The 20117-nt window shown below is 42.1% G+C and overlaps 1 protein-coding gene across 1 annotated transcript in view; it reads right to left on the bottom strand.

Annotated features, from left to right (window-relative positions):
- Positions 1-20117, bottom strand: part of pex5lb (peroxisomal biogenesis factor 5-like b) — an 82956-nt gene that overhangs the window by 32494 nt on the left and 30345 nt on the right. The window contains exons 3-4 of the mRNA XM_039004441.1: positions 12891-13105; positions 6705-6803 (exon numbers count right to left, since the gene is read on the bottom strand). Coding sequence (XP_038860369.1) covers positions 6705-6803; positions 12891-13105 — 314 coding nt within the window. The remainder of the gene's footprint in view (positions 1-6704; positions 6804-12890; positions 13106-20117) is intronic.

The following is a 20117-nucleotide window of genomic DNA, read 5'->3' as shown; positions in this document are numbered from 1 at the left end:
TTGAACTGAACCAATGGAAAACAACACCTGCAGTAACATATCAGTTTGACAGCAAACAAAGAGGTCAGCATATTTACAGCACTGTACATATGGCATGGCAGAACTGATATCATGCCCCCATTAAACTGAAAGGGGAGACAAAAGGACGGAAAGGGGGAGAAGGTTAGGAGGAAGGTGAGGTGGAGAAGAATGAGGGCTCAACGGAGTAATCTAATACTTTGATGATGTGCATCGTGTGCTTTGTTTCAGCTCTCATACCCAAACCTCCATAACATGTCCAGGTATCGGCTGTTGCAAGAGCTATAGATAGATATACAGAGAATCGTCAGATAATGCCAGTAAAAACTCATATACTGTATGTGACTTTTTTGTACTGTCTTATCAGCTTTGGCCTTTTATTTGCTTAGGATCAAGTAACAATTTTCCATACAGATGGAAAGGGGACGAGAGGCATACATTACATTCACCAGACTTAGGTTCAAACAGTATTCAAAATCCTTGCATTTGATTTCAATTACTATTTGAACCCGGGTTGGACATTCACACACAAACAAATATCCATGCACACATAACAAGATCTTTAAATATAAATTTAATATTTCTTGAATGACCCAAATATAATACAAACAACTTTGCATGCATTTAAAGTATACTGTGTCATGCATTATTGTGAGCTATGGTAATTTCTATAACTCAGCAAAAAAAGAAACGTCCCTTTTTCAGGACCCTGTCTTTCAAAGATAATTCGTAAAAATCCAAATGACTTCACAGATCTTCATTGTAAAGGGTTTAAAGACTGTTTCCCATGCGTGTTCAATGAACAATAAACAATTAATGAACATGCTGTTACGCGGAGTGGAACAGGGGAACCCAAGAGCAGACTCAGACGAGGAGACTGGGATGAAGTAACCAAGGTATTTATTGAGACACAAGGGAGATGGAGTGCAGGTCAGGGGAATCTCGGCAGGGTTTCTGGAAACCAGGTGCGGAGGCTGAGGCTGGAGCGAGAGGGGTTGAGACAGGGTAAGTAGGTCCGGAGGGGAATCCAAGGAAGTAGCAGAGTGGGGAATCCAGGACAGAGTAGCAGGATGACGAGACATGGGACTGGAGACAGGGACCAGAGTCAGAGCGGGCAGAACTGTAGCGGAGAGGAAAACAGCGTCAGGCAAGAGAAAACAGGAACAAACGGATAACAGGGTCTGAATAGTAACAACCGGCTAGGAACGTAGACTGACTGAGCATAGATTACGATCTGGCAGTGTGGAAGTGGCAGGACTGAGTATTTGCAGAGGTCTTGATTATGGAACAGGTTGCAGCTGGTGGGGATCTGCTCTGACTCCAGCACACCTGTTTCCGCCCACACAATCACACACAGAGAGAGCGAGGGAGAGAGTACTGGGGGAGTGGCGGCAGGTCAAGGAGACACAGGATGAGCAGTAGAGGGCGGTGCAGGAGCAGATGTGACATGCGCCTGTGGAACGGTCATTAAGATACTAACAGCTTACAGAAGGTAGGCAATTACGGTCACAGTTATGAAAACTTAGGACACTAAAGAGGCCTTTCTACTGACTCAAAAACACCAAAAGAAAGATGCCCAGTGTCCCTGCTCATCTGTGTGAACGTGCCTTAGACATGGAGGCATGAGGACTGCAGATGTGGCCAGGGTAATAAATTGCAATGTCCGTAATGTGAGACGCCTAAGACAGCGCTACAGGGAGACAGGACGGACAGCTGATCGTCCTTGCAGTGGCAGACCACGTGTAACAACACCTGCACAGGATCGGTACATCCAAACATCACACCTGCGGGACAGGTACAGGATGGCAACAACTGCCCGAGTTACACCAGGAACGCACAATCCCTCCATCAGTGCTCACACTGTCAGTGTGAGGCTGGACTGAGGACTTGTAGGCTTGTTGTAAGGCAGGTCCTCACCAGACATCACCGGCAACAACGTTGCCTATGGGCACAAATGCACCGTCGCGAGATCAGACAGGACTGGCAAAAAGTGCTCTTCGCTGACGAGTCACGGTTTTGTCTCACCAGGGGTGATGGTCAGATTCGCGTTTATCATCAAAGGAATGAGCGTTACACCGAGGCCTGTACTCTGGAGCGGGATCGATTTGGAGGTGGAGGGTCCGTTATGGTCTGGGGCGGTGTGTCACAGCATCATCGGACTGAGCTTGCTGTCATTGCAGGCAATCTCAACGATGTGCGTTACAGGGAAGACATCCTCCTCCCTCATGTGGTACCCTTCCTGCAGGCTCATCCTGACATGACCCTCCATTATGACAATGCCACACATCTCGTTCTGTGAGTGATTTCCTGCAAGACAGGAATGTCAGTGTTCTGCCATGGCCAGCGAAGAACCCGTATCTCAATCCCATTGAGCACGTCTGCGACTTGTTGGATCGGAGGGTGAGGGCTAGGGCCATTCCCCCCGGAAATGTCCGGGAACTTGCAGGTGCCTTGGTGGAAGAGTGGGGTAACATCTCACAGCAAGAACTGGCAAGATTTGCACCAGATTGGTGCAGTCCATGAGGATGAGATGCACTGCAGTACTTAATGCAGCTGGTAGTCACACCAGATACTGACTGTTACTTTTGATTTTGACCCCCCCTTTGTTCAGGGACACATTATTCCATTTCTGTCAGTCACATGTCTGTGGAACTTGTTCAGTTTATGTCTCAGTTGTTGAATCTTATGTTCATACAAATATTTACACCTTACGTTTTCTGAAACTAAACGCAGTTGACAGTGAGAGGACGTTTCTTTTTTTTTTCCTGAGTTTGCTTAAATCCGAACTGGTTCTCTAGCAGATTAGTAAGAATGGCCCACCCCATGTTCAAGAATGTCCTTTTCTCCTTTATTCAGATTTCAACCTCTCACTTTCGGTTATTTGAAAATGAAATAATTTCCAAAATATCGCTATTTTTAAAACAAATCATTGAAAGTTGGTTGCAATTTCAGTTTAATCCACCAGAAAATAACATATTACAACAAATATTACGGCATAATCTTTGTAAATTATTTTCATAAATAGGACTGGTGGAGTTGTCACACATGCAGCTAACAAAAATATGTGGAAATGTCTGCTCTACTCAAAATTACAACCAACTAATTGCAGCATTACAGCAAAAATGAAGGAAGCAAGTGGAAAGGGGAGAAATTAAGGAACTTGTCTGTCGGCCCTGCATTAAAGACCAAAATTGGTAAAGACAATTATGATAAGTAAAAAAGTATACCAGTTTCATTTAAGGACCAAAATACTGACAGCTGTACCATTCAGATAGCAAAATAGTTGGGAAGAGATTCTTGATGTACCGATTCCATGGCACATGGTTTATGAACTAATACACAAAACAACGCTGTATTCAAAATGTAGAAATGTTCAATTTAAAATGATTATACAAAATTCTTGCAACCAATAGAATGTTATATACTGTATATATGGGGGATACAACCATCCCAGCTCTGCAACATTTACCTGGAGCTAACTCTGCAAATAGCACTGCTGGGTGATTTAAAAAGTCATAGTCAATCGATTAATAATATAATAATAATCTTAGCAAAAATGTTTATCTTGAATTTGTAGAATCTATGAGAATAGAAAGGTTCAGAACTTTTGTGAAACATCACAGCCCAGATGAAAAATATATGGCAGAAAAAACTGGATGGTGTTCAGAGATAGATGGGAGGGGTTGAGAGAGGCTGTAGGATGGGACTAAAAACAAATAAAATATAACTATTGTAAACTACACTGTGTCCGTAAACTGTATATAGTATGTATAAGCTGGAAGTAGAAGCCTATGAGTTGTTTTTACGTTTTTAATGCTGATGAATTGCCTTGCACAAAGAATAAAAAAATACAGAGAGGTGTTGGCAAGAGTCTATTGTCCTGCTAATCGCCCATAATGGTCGGGAGTAGGCTACAGTACTACAGTAAGAGCAAAATAATCCTAACATTTCCACACCCTAATTGTAGTCTAACCAATACCCAAACGGAGACTCAGTGAAAATAAAAATCTTGTTGATTTATCAAGACCAGTCCCCATGCTTGTCTCAGAGCTGCGCTGTCTTGACCTCTGAATGCTGTCTTTTCCCCCTTCCACTTGCCTCTTCCATTAATTTATTTTCCAGTAAGCAACAATTTGTTTACCTTCGTTAGCCTACTTTGTTCCAATATTTCTGTCATTCAGTGATATTTATTCCCATAGTAATTCGTTATGGATTCATATGGAAAATGATATGCGCAAGAAACGGTTGTAAAATATTTCCTTTTAGAGACTATAATACATGGTGTCCAGGTCAGAATAACCAAAACATTTCTTTATTAAAAGACTATCAGAAAAGAATGTTGGTACTTATTTATTTTGATCCAAAGCCATGCATGAGTGAGTCACTCAGCTTTATGTAGGTGCCGGGGCTATATAACCGCGCCATCAACTTGATCATTTAGCAGACACTTGCTTATATTCAGTCAATACATATATCTTAAGAATGTCCTGGAATATAATTGAACATTTTTGTTTCTTAGTGTAACAACAGTTTTAGTAAGTAAGAATACTGACGAGTAGTAACAAAAAAGTGTGTGCTTTTCTGGGTGTGCGCGTGCAGGACAGAGGAATAGCAATTCTTACATGCTGACCACACCGCTCGGGTCGCATGTGTCTGCGTTGCCAGGCGCTAAAATAGAAGTTGCTTCTATTTGTGGCGCAGAACCCGCAGCAAGTCCTGCCTCTCCCATCTCCTCATTGGCTTTTAGAAGCATTTGCCCACATGCCATCTCCTCATTGGTTATACCCACATGGGTGATTGAGGTCAGTGGTGGTAATACATTACATTTTTTTTTTTACATTTAAGTCATTTAGCAGACGCTCTTATCCAGAGCGACTTACAAATTGGAAAGTTCATATGTAACGGTAGTCCTCCTCCTCTTCATCCGAAGAGGAGGAGCATGGATTGAACCAAGGCGCAGCGTTGTGAAATGACATGATTTATTTAAGACACGACAAAACAACGAAGACAGAAAACGAACTATACTTGAATTAACTAACAAAATAACAAAACGAATGTAGACAGACCTGGACGACGAACTTACATGAAACACGAAGAACGCAATAACAGGAAAACTGACTACACAAAAACCGAACGAACAAACATACCGAGAACAGTCCCGTGTGGCGTAACATACAGACACTGACACAGGAGACAACCACCCACAACAAACAGTGTGAAAACACCTACCTTAATATGACTCTCAATCAGAGGAAATGAAAAACACCTGCCTCTAATTGAGAGCCATATTAGGTACCCATTAACCAACATAGAAACAGAAAACATAGACTGCCCACCCAAACTCACGTCCTGACCAACTAACACATACAAAACTAACAGAAACAGGTCAGGAACGTGACATCATACATATTCATCCTGGTCCCCCCATGGGGAATGAACCCACAACCCTGGCGTTGCAAGCGCCATGCTCTACCAACTGAGCCACACGGGACCATAATACATAATATACATAATACACCTCATGAAAGTTAGTTGCCAATCGTCATATAAAGTCCAAAGAAGAAAAAGCCTGGAAGGAGGAGAGATGACTAGAAACGATTCAGTTGACCGTTTTATGTGTGGATTAATTGTCCGAGTAGAGAACCTTGTGCATTTCAGGTGAAATAACAACTCAACGTTCATAACAAATTAGCTAGCAACAGCAAGCTAGCTAAAATAGGACAAATTAGCTAGCAACTGCAAGCTAGCTAACTAAATTGCCATAAATGTTTAATGCTTTTCAACCCCTCCCAAATTAATATAATTGGTTCAGAGTTTGTTTTGACATTTCAACCTGCGTGTCGTGATCGCGTTTGATGTGGGGGGACAAAATCAATTTGTGCACGATGGCGCACGCGGATATGGTGTTACACTATTCTTCTCAATTCAATCACCTTCATCCTCCATCATTCAGTTAATTGAAATTCAATGTTGAAGTCATGCACAATTATCAGTTTCTATTTGGTTTATGTCACCCATTCATTGTCAGTTAGAGACACAGTAGTGCCTTGGGACCCAAAAGCATAATCAGTGCTCTAACTCCCCCTTGCGCTGGGCTTCAGAAATGAAGCAGTGACGCATGGTACCGTACCAAACCACAAATTACCTCTAAATCCCGCAGCATAATCTCAAAACTTGTAGTCGAGCAACCATAAGAATGAATCGAGGCGGTCGGTCACATATTACCATACGTATTTATATATTCCTGCTACCAGTCCCTTTTCAGCCATGTTTACATGTATATCCTACTACCAGTCACTTTTTATGTATAAACCCACCTCAACCACTCCAGTACCCCTGCACATTGAATAAGGTACTGGCACTGACCTGGACTGTATATAAACTTGCATTCTCGTGTTTCTTTAATTCTCATTGTAGTTATTGTATGGTTTATATATTTATATTTCCTATTATTATCTACTGTATATTATTACTGCATTGTTCGAAAAGAGCTCTCAAGGTAAGCATTTCACTGTACTGTTTTACACCTGTTGTATCCTGTGCGGGGGTAACTTGTAGATAACATAACTTGTGGAAACTTGTAGATAACAGATGTGTAGGATGTTTTTTTAAAGTTTTAGTCCTTACCTAACTACTACTTCCAGCAAACAAATATCTTAGATTATGTGTGTGTATTCATCTCTCACCTCTACAGCAGCCTTTGCTCTTACAAACTCCTCCTCCTGGGAATGATGTCTGCCTAAGAGGTGACGGAGACTGGGCCGCACTTGTTGGGGTACTGGGTCCTGTAGGACACAGAAATGTGCACGACACACACACACACACGCACGCACGCACGCACGCACACACACACACACAGAAATGCAAGATCAGCAAAAACCATCCCCTTTAACTGTGTGAGGGGTCACACTTATAATCCCGAGAGGAAATGGGGACACCGATATATACTTTAAAATAGCTTTCGATACATCCTCACACTTAGTGGTGAAACTTGACCTGTATATGATTATTTTCAAGGGAGATACCATAACTTCACATGCTTTTCTATAAGTAAACATGTTAATGGAGGTTGTGTAGACCTTTAGTGCTGATATGTGGTCCTCGTCATCAATGCTATTGACTTCAAATGAGTTTTTCACAGATGGATTTGTTTTAAACTCTGCTGACCTGGGGAGAAAGAAGGGTAAACATTTCTGGTATAGAAGGGAAAGGTATACGACAGTGAAAGGTATACTACTGCAATATACTCTAATACTACAGTTGTACAACAAAATAAAAAAAATCTGTTCACAACCACTATTCATATTTCTAGCAATATTTCATTTTTTATGTTTTGTTTCCTGTAGCTTATAACACGTAATTGATCGAACTCTATTTCTAACACGTTAAGGCTTGACGTTTAAAGTGGACGAGGAGGAAAGTATAGCCATGGTAGGCCGTCAATGTAAATAAGAATTTGTTCTTAACTGACTTGCCTGGTTAAATAATAAATAAAGAAAGCCATTTGAAGGCTCATACAGATTTCAGACTGCCTTCTTTACCATATTAATTCACTGGAGGAGTGGTGTGAGGTGCACTTCCTTTCGTATCTTCTCTTCCTGCTGTCATTCAGGGCACCTTCAGGGTGAAGATTCACTTCCTCCCATTTCTCCAAAGGAGAAGAGGAACTGACTGAGCAGAAGGAATAAAGGGTGTAGAACTGTTAGCATAATGCTATCCACAAGACATAGAGAGAAACATAGAACTGTTAGCATAATGCTATCCGACAACATGGACAAGAACATAGAACTGTTTGCATAATGCTATCCACAAAGTACTGTTAGCATAGTGCTATCCAACAATAGGAACATAACAGTGATGCAAATTTTCACACAAACCATACTAGAGAATATTCCAAGTAAATCACATACCTTGATGTTAAACCATACTAGAGCATATTCCAAGTAAATCACATATATTGATGTTAAGTTCAAGATATATAAATTACAATGGTTGGTTGGATGGATTTTGCTGTATGCACAATTTACAATCAAATCTGTGTGTACGAAAGTTATTTTTAAATTGGCCCTAGGTCAGTCAGTGTCAGTAGCTAGGTTTACATCCATTTTCCCACCAAACAGACTTGTTGCGGATAAAAGTCAGTGTGTGATGACATAGTGCACACAAAATGTAATTCTTTGCTTACGTTTTCATGTACCAAATAAAGTTCAATGTGTTTCCCTCACATTTTCAACTCCACCGATAGTTTTGTCTCAAACTGTTGCGTTAAATAGCAAATGTGCCGACTCTAGTCTTGGCACTTGCGCTCTAGCCAACAGCTCGAGTAGGCTCGTCTATGATGATGATTATTATGGATAAGAGCAAGAATATTTTTTATTTGTCAAGTGGCAGTCAAGCATCGATCCTCATGTCACCAGAATCAGACCCTCGACAGTTATTGGAAGGAGCATCAAGATCACCATGCGCTTTCCCCACCCTGTGAAGTTCATCATAAATGATTTCATCTGAAGCCTAATAAACTGCATGGTTTCCCAAGTCGTAGTAAGAGGACCACACACACCATATCATTGCGTGACTCAAAGTTTATTTCCATATGATGGTTATTATATCAACATTTGCACATAAAGGCGTTTCCAATTCCATTTCTCACATCATTCGTTTTCCCCAAGATAAAAAGATCCCACCACGTCGAATGAACAAAGGATCTGTCGACATTTATACAATTCTACCGAAGCTACCTGTTTCCGTCATAGCTGTCATGATTTTATGTTTACACTGTGGATGGAAACGTGGTTATAGAGACATCTAAATAAGACATTAGGTTAAGAACAGATTCACTGCGTAAATCATATGACAGCACCATGATGATGTAGAAAATAGGATAGCTGTGTGGCTTGAGGCTTTGCACTGGTCAATTGAACAGTTTATTATTCACCGGCAAGCTGACATTTACACATGCAAAGAATTGGTCAATCCAGTGAAACCTTAACCTGGCCTATTTTAGAGTAGCTATGAGCAGTGATTTGGGAGACAGGGATTTAAGCCAAAACAGTCATAGGAATGGCGTGAAGAGATTGTTATGCCTTTTGCATCCTTCTCATGAAAAAGCACATTATTATTATTAAAGACATTCAGAGCCTTCAGAAAGTATTTACACCCCTAGACTTTTTCCACATTTTGTGTTACAGCCTGAATGTAAAATTGAGCACATTAAAAATGAAAAGCTAAAATTGTCACACCCTGGCCTTTGTTATATTGATTTTCTTTATAAGTTTAGTTAGGTCAGGGTGTGACATGGGGGATGTTTGTGTGTTTTGTCTAGTTTAGGGTGTGTGTATTGTTTAGGGGGTTTTGTAGTATGTATGGGGTTGTGTTCAGTGTAGGTGTTTAGGAAAGTCTATGGTTGCCTGATTTGGTTCTCAATCAGAGACAGCTGTTTATTGTTGTCTCTGATTGGGAGCCATATTTAAGGCAGCCATAGGCTTTAGGTGTTTGTGGGTAATTGTCTATGTTGAACGTTAGTAGCTTGTGTGTGCACTTTCGTTTATAGCTTCACGGTCGTTTATTGTTTTGTTAGTTTTGTAAGAGTGTTTCGTGTTAAGTCTTCGTCTAATAAAAGGAAGATGTATGTCTCTCACGCTGCGCCTTGGTCCGCTTATTATGATGATCGTGACAAAAATGCCTTGAGTCAATAAGTATTCAACCCCTTTGTTATGGCAAGCCTAAATAAGTTAGGGAGTAAACATTTGCTTAACAAGTAACATAAGTTGCCTAGACAATAACAGGGTTTAACATGGTTCTTTAGACAAATACCTCATCTCTGTACCCCACACATACAATTATCTGTAAGGTCCCTCAGTCGAGCAGTACATTTCAAACACAGATTCAACCACAAAGACCAGGGAGGATTTCCAATGCCTCGCAAAGACATTGAATATCCCTTTGAGGATGGTGAAGTTAATAATTACACTTTGGATGGTGTATCAATACACCCAGTCACTACAAAGATACAGGCGTCTTTCCTAACTAAGTTGCCCTAGAGGAAGGAAACTGTTCAGGGAATTCACCATGAGGCCAATGTATAGAGTTTAATGGCTGTGATAGGAGAAAACTGAGGATGGATCAACAACACTGTTGTTACTCCACAGAGTGAAAAGAAAGAAGCCTGCACAGAATACAATATTCCAAAACATGCATCCTGTTTGTAATAAGGCACTAAAGTAAAACTGCAAAAAATGTGGCAAAGAAATTCACTTTATGTTCTGTATACAAAGCATTATGTTTGGGGAAAATCCAACACAACACATCACTGAGTACCACTCTTCATATTTTCAAGCATGGTGGTTGCTGAATCATGTTATGGGTATGCTTGTCATCAACAAGAATAGGGAGTTTATGGTAAAAAGAAATTAACATATCAAAAATATTTCAAGAGCAGCCTTTTTCCATCTTCGTAACATTGCACAAACCTGAAACGTTTTGTCAAAAAATGGTGCAGAAAAGCTAATCAATGATTTGTCACTTTAAGATTAGATTACTGCAATGCTCTACTCTCCGGCAACCCGGATAAGGCACTAAATAAACTTCAGCTAGTGTTAAATACAGCTACTAGAAATTTGACTAGAACCAATACATTTGATCATATTACTCCAGTGCTAGCCTGGCTTCCTCTTAAAGCTAGGGCTGATTTCAAGGTTTTACTGCTAACCTACAAAGCATTACATGGACTTACTCCTACTGTACTTATCTCACCGATTTGTTCCTGCCGTACATACCTACGCTACGTTCACAAGACGCAGGCCTTCTAAGCAAACAACTGGATGCAGAGCTTTCTCCTATAGAGCTCTGTTTTTATGGAATGGTCTGCCGATCCATGTGAACGATGCAGACTCGGTCCGAACCTTTAAGTCTTTACTCAAGACTCATCTCTTCTGACCCAGGGGTGCGAAGGTAAACAACAAGGTACTGGAGTGACGAACCACCCTTGCTGTCTCTGCCTAGCCGGCTCCCTTCTCTCCACTGGGATTTTCTGCCTCTGACCCTATTACGGTGGCTGAGTCACCGGCTTGCTTGCTCTCTCCCCTCCTTCCTTTCCTCGGGATTGTGCGGTGGGGAGATTTTCATGGGCTATACTCGGCCTTAGGACCATGCCTCAGGACGACTCGTGGCTGTCTCCATCCCCAGTCCACCTGTTCGTGCTGCTGATCCAGTTTCTGCTGTTCTGCCTGCGGCTATGGAACCCTGACCTGTTCACAGTCTCCAACTGACATTCACTCCTGAGGTGCTGACCTGTTGCACCCGCTATAACACTGTGATTATTATTTGACCCTGCTGGTCATCTATGAACGTTTAAACTAGAGGTCTTCATGGGACCAAAAAGTTGGATCTGTTCTGAAATGGACCTGCGGCTTTCCTACCCGAACCCAATATGGACCTGGGGCTTTCCCACACGGACCTAAGGACAATTAGACCCGTTCTGTATAGACCTGGATGGATCCAGACCTGGTCCGATCTGATCCGAGTGAGGAAAACAGCGGAAAGGTAATTTTTGAATTACCTTATTAACTGAAGCTGATAAAGCGCGAGAAGACTGTGAGCGAGTGGCATGGGGAGCAGGTAGGAGGGAGGGAGAGGCATGAAAAGGAGGGAGACTCATGAAAAGCAAGAGCAGGAACATAAATTATCAAATTTCTCTCTTTTTCTCTACTGCAGCAGTCACGTTCGGATAAGTACGGGCCCTTCCGGACAAGTCAGTTAAATTTACACATACCCGAGACAATCATATCAGATCCGACCCGCTCGGGTCCTGGATCGGGTGTCGAGTATTCAGGTACAAGTGGAACCGTGTAGACCTCTAATTTGAACATCTTCAAGAAAGATCTGGCCTTAATGGTTATGTACTCTTATAATCTCCACCCGGCACAGCTAGAAGAGGACTGGCCACCCCTCAGAGTTTTCTTCGTGGGTTACTGCCTTTTTGGGAGTTTTTCCAAGCCACCGTGCTTCTACATCTGCATTGCTTGCTCTCTTGGGTTTTATGCTCGGTTTTGTATAAGCACTTTGTGACAACTGTTGATGTAAAAATGGCTTTATAAATACATTTGATTGATTGATATGCAAAATCCTAGAGAGCGGGGGCTGAGTTCAGTCTGCTTTTCAACAGACAGTGAGAAATGCATTCACCTTTCAGCAGAACAATAACGTAAAATACAAGGCCAAATATACACTGGAGTTGCTTACCAAGATGACATTGAATGTTCCTGAGTGACCTAGTTACACTTTTGACTTAAATCGGCTTGAAAATCAATGGCAAGACTTGAAAATGGCTGTCTAGCAATGATCAACAACCAACTTGACAGAGCTTGAATAATTTTTGAAGAATAATGTGCAAATATTGTACAATTCTGTTGCGTAAAGCTCTTAGAGCCTTTATTTTTTCTTTGGGGGAAAGAGATTAGAGACTTTTCCAGAAAGACTCACAGCTGTAATCGCTGCTAAAGGTGACTAACATGTATTGACTCAGGGGGTTGAATACTAATCTAGTCAAGATATATTAGTGCATTATTTTTCATAATTGTTTTACAAATGCTCGAACATTTCTTACAGTTTTACATTAGAGCATTTTGTGTAGATCATTGACATACAAAATGTGGAAAAAGTCAAGGGGTGTGAATACTTTCTGAAGGCACTGTAAGTGTCCTCCCTATATGAATGACTAATGATATTGCTGTAGGTACCCCGTATGAAGACAGTTGCATGTTGTAACACTCAAACACACAACCCCCCCCATGCACAAAACATTCACCCACCCCCCCCCCCCCCCTCAATCCAAACATACACATCGTGCAGTCAATACCTGAGTCTAGGGAGACCCTCTCGGGGGCTCGTGGGGCGCTCGATGAGCGCTCCACCTCCACCTGGATGAGCTCCGTCTCATCGCGTCTCTTCCCTCTCCGTGGGCTGTTTTTAGAATTTCCCTTACGGGGCCCCAAGGGGCTCGGACGCTCCCTGACGCTGACGCTGACCTTCCCGCTACTGCGTTCACTAGGCTCGCTCAGGTCCACCAGGTCGAGGGCTGAGGATAGAACTGAGGAGACACACAAACAGAAGGTCATGTCTGTGTAGTCATAAATGTAGTTGTGTTACCGCTGAATTAACAACTTGGGTAACACTTTCGAGGAGAACATGTAATGCATACAAAAGACTTGAGAGACAACCTATTCTAATTCTATCCATCCCCCTGACCCTATAACCCTTCCATGTTTGCAGATCTGAGTTGTCTGGGTAAGTATAAGCAGACCGTGTAGTGGACTTCTACCACATTGTTAAACTTCTTACAGATCTGCAAACATCAAAGGGTTAGAGCAGTGTTTCCCAAACCTATTACTTGAGTATTCTCCTCCCACTTCCACTTAGTCGATCTATTCGGTAACACTTTATTTGGATATTCCATCTATAGAAGCTCAACAAACCATCTGTAGACTATCAGAAGCATTTCAACTGCATATCAGTTACATATTGGTTTCCTTACACTGTGAGCCGTATATGGACAGCAATCCGTGCTTTGGTTTAGTTTCCTTAGCGGCACTGTTTCCACATGCTAATGCTTTAGCCTTTATAGCACAAATACCGTTCAAGGCATGGCACCGATACTAGCATTTTTCGCGCCTCATGTTCAAATTATCTTAGTGACTTTGTTGAGCTTCACAGTCGATTTTAGATACTTTCGTATGATTAGGACATGATTTTTTAAAAGCCAATATCGTTCCAATGACTTGAATGTGAGTTGAGCCACAAATGCTAAAACATTAGCATGTGGAAACAGTGTCAGAGAAACTAAACCGAGGCACGGATTGCTGTCATACCTTGTCCATAGACTGCTTACAGCAGAGGTATTCAAAGTCAGATTTGCAGTGGGGTCACCACTAGGAATTGCAAAAATGAAGAGTACAGTTTATTTTATGGGACAATATACACTGAGTGTACAAAACATTAAGAACACCTGCACTTTACATAACATAGATTTCACTTGGATTCACTTGGTCAGTCTATGATCCCTTATTGATGTCACTTCAATCAGTGTAGATGAATGGGAGAAAACAGGTTAAAAAAATGATTTTTAAGCCTTGAGACAGTTGAAACATGGATTGTGTATGTGTGCCATTTAGAGGGTGAATGGGCAAGACAAAAGATTTAAGTGCCTTTGAACAGGGTCTGGTAGAAGGTGCCAGGCGCACTGGTTAGTCTCAACAACTGCAACGCTTGTTTTTTTTACGCTCAACAGTTTCCCGTGTGTATCTAGAATGGACCACCAACAAAAGGACATCCAGCCAATTTGACACAACTGTGGGAAGCATTGGAGTCAACATGAGCCAGCATCCCTGTGGAACGCTTGACACCTTGTAGAGTTGACTCCAACTTGACACCCTGACGAACTGAGGCTGATCTGACGGGAAAAGGGGGGATGCAACTGAATATTAGGAAGGTTTTCTTAATGTTTTATACACCGTGTACAAATGTTACAGATTTTTGTTGTTGTTGAAAAATACAATTTTATTGAGTAAATGAGCCGAGGGATTGTGACGACTGGAGTTGCACTGGATCGCCAACATTCCACCCATGTCTTTGTCCTCCATGTATTTCCAAAGTGTCCTCTGGTGTACTGGAATTAAATAGTGTCAAAGTATCATTAGTGAACAAGGAATCAACCTACCCATTAAAGAGGCAATCTGCAGTTCAAAAAATAAAGTGAATCCCCACCACAGTTTTGGTAAACAGATGAGGGATGGAGCTGGAGAAATGTAAATCTCTCAAATTCCTAAACAGAGCTAAGGATGCAATGGCTGACCATCCATATCAACATGGGCTTTATAACAGACAGAAATATTCCTCCGTTTCATCAGCTGTCCGGGTGGCTGGTCTCAGACGATCCCGCAGGTGAAGAAGCCGGATGTGGAGGTCCTGGGCTGGTGTGGTTACACGAGGTCTGCAGTTGTGAGGCCGATTAGATGTACTGCCAAATTCTCAAAAACAACGTTGGAGGAGGTTTATGGTAGAGAAATGAACATCTGTGGCATTGTTTTGTGTGACAAAACTGCACATTTTAGAGTGGCCTTTTATTGTCCCCAGCACAATATGCACCTGTGTAATGATCATGCTGTTTAAATCAGCTTCTTGATATGCCACACCTGTCAGGTGGATGGATTATCTTGGCAAAGGAGAAATGCTGACTAACAAGGATGTAAACAAATTTGTGCACAACATTTGAGGAAAATAAGCTTTTTGTGCATATGGAACATTTCTCGGATCTTTATTTCAGCTCATGAAACATGGGACCAACACATGTTTATATTTTTGTTCAGTATATGTTTTGAGGCTATACAGTGTTGTTTACAATTACATGATTTACAAACAATGGAGTAAATCAAGATTATATTTTGGGTTCTGATGGAGTTAGGCAGTTGAACTAATAAGCTCATGAGGTTTTATTCCTCAGGAATCAATGGCTATATATTAAAAAGTTCAAATTGGTGATGCACATATTACAGATTAAGCCTTTAAATCTAAACTCTGAACGACAGTTTTCAAATGAAAAAGTTAGTTATCACTGGAGTGTTTTGTTTATTTGAAGACTTACAAGGAGCGCCAAAACTATTGGGACAATGACAAATTCTACATTAATGTGGATGCTACCATGATTACGAATAAACCTGAACTAATTGTGAATAATGATGAGTGAGAAAGTTAGAGGCATATATATCATAACCCCCCCTCCCCAAAAAATGCTAACCTCCCCTTTTTCGTGATATCCAAGTGGTAGTTACAGTCTAGTCCCATCGCTGCAACGTAGCGAAGGTCGAGACACGGCCCTGAAGGTCGAAACACGGCCCTGCCAAGCCGCACTGCTTCTTGATACACTGCTTGCTTAACCCGGAAGTCAGCGCACCAATATTTCGGAGGAAACACTGTAGAGCCTGCGACCGAAACCAATACCTAGGCTTTAGCTCAGTAGGCTAACAAAGTCTTAACCTAGTCACGTTACCCTTATAATGAGTACTTGAAACAAACAAATCTTCAAGTCTCAGGCAAGGTTCTCATCACATAAGCGTGGGTCTTTTGATGATTAACCTTGCTGGATCCTGCAGACTTGTATTAGTGTAGCAGATTGGGATCTGTGAAACTCACTCCTCAGCCTGAAGTGTCACCCCTTGCGCTATTGAAGAAGCCTTTTTTAATGGCGTGATGGGATGGTATGGTACAGGAGGACGGTCACGTGTGTTTTTGAAGCAGAGGTTCTGAGTTTGAGTCTCTGTACAAGCTGAATCAGGGGGAAGCGGTACTCGCTAAGCAAGCTGGACTCTCACAACAGTTGTGCTCATCTCAAACGCTGGTGTTGCTGTGGAGTGAGTTTGGGGGGGGGATCTGTAGCAGATGGGGATCTGTGAAACTCATCAGCCTTAAGTCACCCTATCAAGCCTAGCTAGCTAAGTTAGACCTGCTGGCTACTGGCCAAATTAGCTAGCGTTCTTGATTCGAGTTAATAAGATAAATAAAACATCTCAAATTAGCTACTCGCTTTAACTGCTTTGAGGTATTTTCGGAATAGTTTCTCACTTTGTTTTTCCAGTTGTCAGTTCGACCACAGCATTTACACACTCATTTGTGGCGCCCAAATAAAAAAATGACGGTTTGAATTCTGCAGCAGAAAAAATGTGGTTCTTGTTGCTAGGCTAAAAGTTACAGTGCTTGTAGCTTGCGGTTTTGCGCCTTTATGTCTATGGATTTAATATTATTGAGCATGTCCTCAAAACTCAAATAAACAGACAATTTAGTATATCAAAAAGCACATAAATATCCTGATACGGACCTCAGTCAAAAAGCATATGCATTGTATTTGTTGAGAAAATATACTAAATTCAGCAAAAAAAGACACGTCCCTTTTTCAGGACCCTGTTTTTCAAAGATAATTCGTAAAAATCCAAATAACCAAATAGCTTACAGACGGTAGGCAGTTAAGGTTACAGTTATGAAAACTTAGGACACTAAAGAGGTCTTTCTACTGACTCTGAAAAACTCCAAAAGAAAGATGCCGAGGGGCCCTGCTCATCTGTGTGAACGTGCCTTAGCCATGCTGCAAGGAGGCATGAGGACTGCAGATGTGGCCAGGGCAATAAATTGCAATGTCTGTACTGTGAGACGCCTACGACAGCGTTACAGGGAGACAGGACGGACAGCTGATCGTCCTCGCAGTGGCAGACCTTGTGTAACAACACCTGCAAAGGATCGATACATCCGAACATCACATCTGCGGGACAGTTACAGGATTGCAACAACTGCCCGAGTTACACCAGGAACGCACAATCCCTCCATCAGTGCTCACACTGTCCGCAATAGGCTGAGAGAGGCTGGACTGAGGGCTTGCAGGCCTGTTGTAAGGCAGGTCCTCACCAGACATCACTGGCAATAACATCGCCTATGGGCACAAACCCACCGTCGCTGGGCCAGAAAGGACTGGCAAAAAGTGCTCTTCTCTGGGGGTGATGGTCGGATTCGCGTTTATCCTCAAAGGAATGAGTGTTACACCGAGGCCTGTTCTCTGGAGTAGGATCGATTCGGAGGTGGAGGGTCCGTCATGGTCTGGGGCGGTGTGTCACAGCATCATCGGACTGAGCCTGTTGTAATTGCAGGCAATCTCAATGCTGTGCGTTACAGGAAAGACATCCTCCTCCTTCATGTAGTACCCTTCCTCATCCTGACATGACCCTCCAGCATGACATTGCCACCAGCCATACTGCTCGTTCTGTGCGTGATTTCCTGCAAGATCAGTGTTCTGCCATGGTCAGCGAAGAACCCGGATCTCCCATTGAGCACGTCTGGGACCTGTTGGATCGGAGGGGTGAGGGCTGGGGCCATTCCCCCCAGAGATGTCCAGGAACTTGCAGGCACCTTGGTGGAAGAGTGGGGTAACATCTCCCAGCAAGAAATGGCAAATCTGGTGCAGTCCATGAGGAGGAGATGCACTGCCGTACTTAATGCAGCTGGTGGCTACACCAGATACTGACTGTTACTTTTGATTTTGACACCCCCTTTGCTCAGGGACACAATATTCCATGTCTGTTAGTCACATGTCTGTGGAACTTGTTCAGTTTATGTTTGTTGTTGAATCTTATGTTTATACAAATACTTACAGGTTAAGTTTGCTGAAAATAAACGCAGTTGACAGTGAGAGGACGTTTCTTTTTTTGCTGAGTTTATGTACAGTTGAAGTCGGAAGTTTACATTCACTTAGGTTGGAGTCATTAAAACTAGTTTTTCAACCACTCCACAAATTTCTTGTTAACAAACTATAGTTTTGGCAAGTCGGTTAGGACATCTACTTTGTGCATGACAAGTAATTTTTCCAACAATTGTTTACAGACAGATTATTTCACTTATAATTCACTGTATCACAAATCCAGTGGGTCAGAAGTTTACATACACTGTTGACTGTGCCTTCAAACAGCCTGGAAAATTCCAGAAAATGATGTCATGGCTTTAGAAGTTTCTGATAGGCTAATTGACATCATTTGAGTCAATTGGAGGTGTACCTGTGGATGTATTTCAAGGCCTACCTTCACCTTCAAACTCAGTGCCTCTTTGCTTGACATCATGGGAAAATCAAAAGAAATCAGCCAAGACCTCAGAAAAACAATTGTAGACCTCCACAAGTCTGGTTCATCCTTGGGAGCAATTTCCAAATGCCTAAAGGTACCACATTCATCTGTACAAACAATAGTACTCAAGTATAAACACCATAGGACCACGCAGCCGTCATACTGCTCAGGAAGGAGACGCGTTCTGTCTCCTAGAGATGAACGTACTTTGGTGCGAAAGGTGTAAATCAATCCCAGAACAACAGCAAAGGACCTTGTGAAGATGCTGGAGGAAACACACAAAAAGTATCTATATCCACAGTAAAATGAGTCCTATATCGGCATAACCTGAAAGGCCGCTCAGCAAGGAAGAAGCCACTGCTCCAAAACCACCATAAAAAAAGCCAGACTACGGTTTGCAACTGCACATGGGGACAAAGATCGTACTTTTTGGATGTCCTCTGGTCTGACGAAACAAAAATAGAACTGTTCGGCCATAATGACCATCGTTATGTTTGGAGGAAAAAGGGGGAGGCTTGCAAGCCGAAGAACACCATCCCAACCGTAAAGCATGGGGGTGGCAGCATCATGTTGTGGGGGTGCTTTGCTGCAGGAGGGTCTGGTGCACTTCACAAAATAGATGGCATCATGAGGAAGGGAAATTATGTAGATATATTGAAGCAACATCTCAAGACATCAGTCAGGAAGTTAAAGCTTGGTCGCAAATGGGTCTTCCAAATGGACAATGACCCCAAGCAGACTTCCAAAGTTGTGGCAAAATGGCTTAAGAACAACAAAGTCAAGGTATTGGAGTGGCCATCACAAAGCCCTGACCTCAATCCTATAGATAATGTGTGGGCAAAACTGAAAAAGCAAGGAGGCCTACAAACCTGACTCAGTTACACCAGCTCTGTCAGGAGGAATGGGACAAAATTCACCCAACTTATTGTGGGAAGCTTGTGGAAGGCTACCCAAAACGTTTGACCCAAGTTAAACAAATTAAAGGCAATGCTACCCAATACTAATTGAGTGGATGTAAACTTCTGACCCACTGGGAATGTGATGAAAGAAATAAAAGCTGAAAAAAATAATTCTCTCTACTATTATACTGACATTTCACATTCTTAAAATAAAGTGGTGATCCTAACTGACCTAAGACAGGGAATTTTTACTAGGATTTAATGTCAGGAATTGTGAAAAACTGAGTTTAAATGTATTTGGCTAAGGTGTATGCAAACTTCCGACTTAAATTGTGTTATGATAAACTGTAAGGTCTCCTCTCAGGAGACCTGTGTGTGTGTTTACACCTGTTTTGAGTGTTGTGCCCTTCAGACACTATCAGAAGGATGAAACTGCCTACGCTCATACTCCTCCTGTCTGGGCCCCAACGTGGCTATCTGAGTTTCTGCGAATACGACTGTTTTCCTGATAACACAAGACTGCCGCAGGCCTGATGAAAACAGCCTC

This window comes from Salvelinus namaycush, chromosome 11 (genome assembly GCF_016432855.1).
Source record: "Salvelinus namaycush isolate Seneca chromosome 11, SaNama_1.0, whole genome shotgun sequence".
Taxonomy (NCBI): domain Eukaryota; kingdom Metazoa; phylum Chordata; class Actinopteri; order Salmoniformes; family Salmonidae; genus Salvelinus; species Salvelinus namaycush.
Note: the sequence above shows the minus strand (reverse complement) of the source record. Positions and strands in the feature narration are given on the sequence as shown.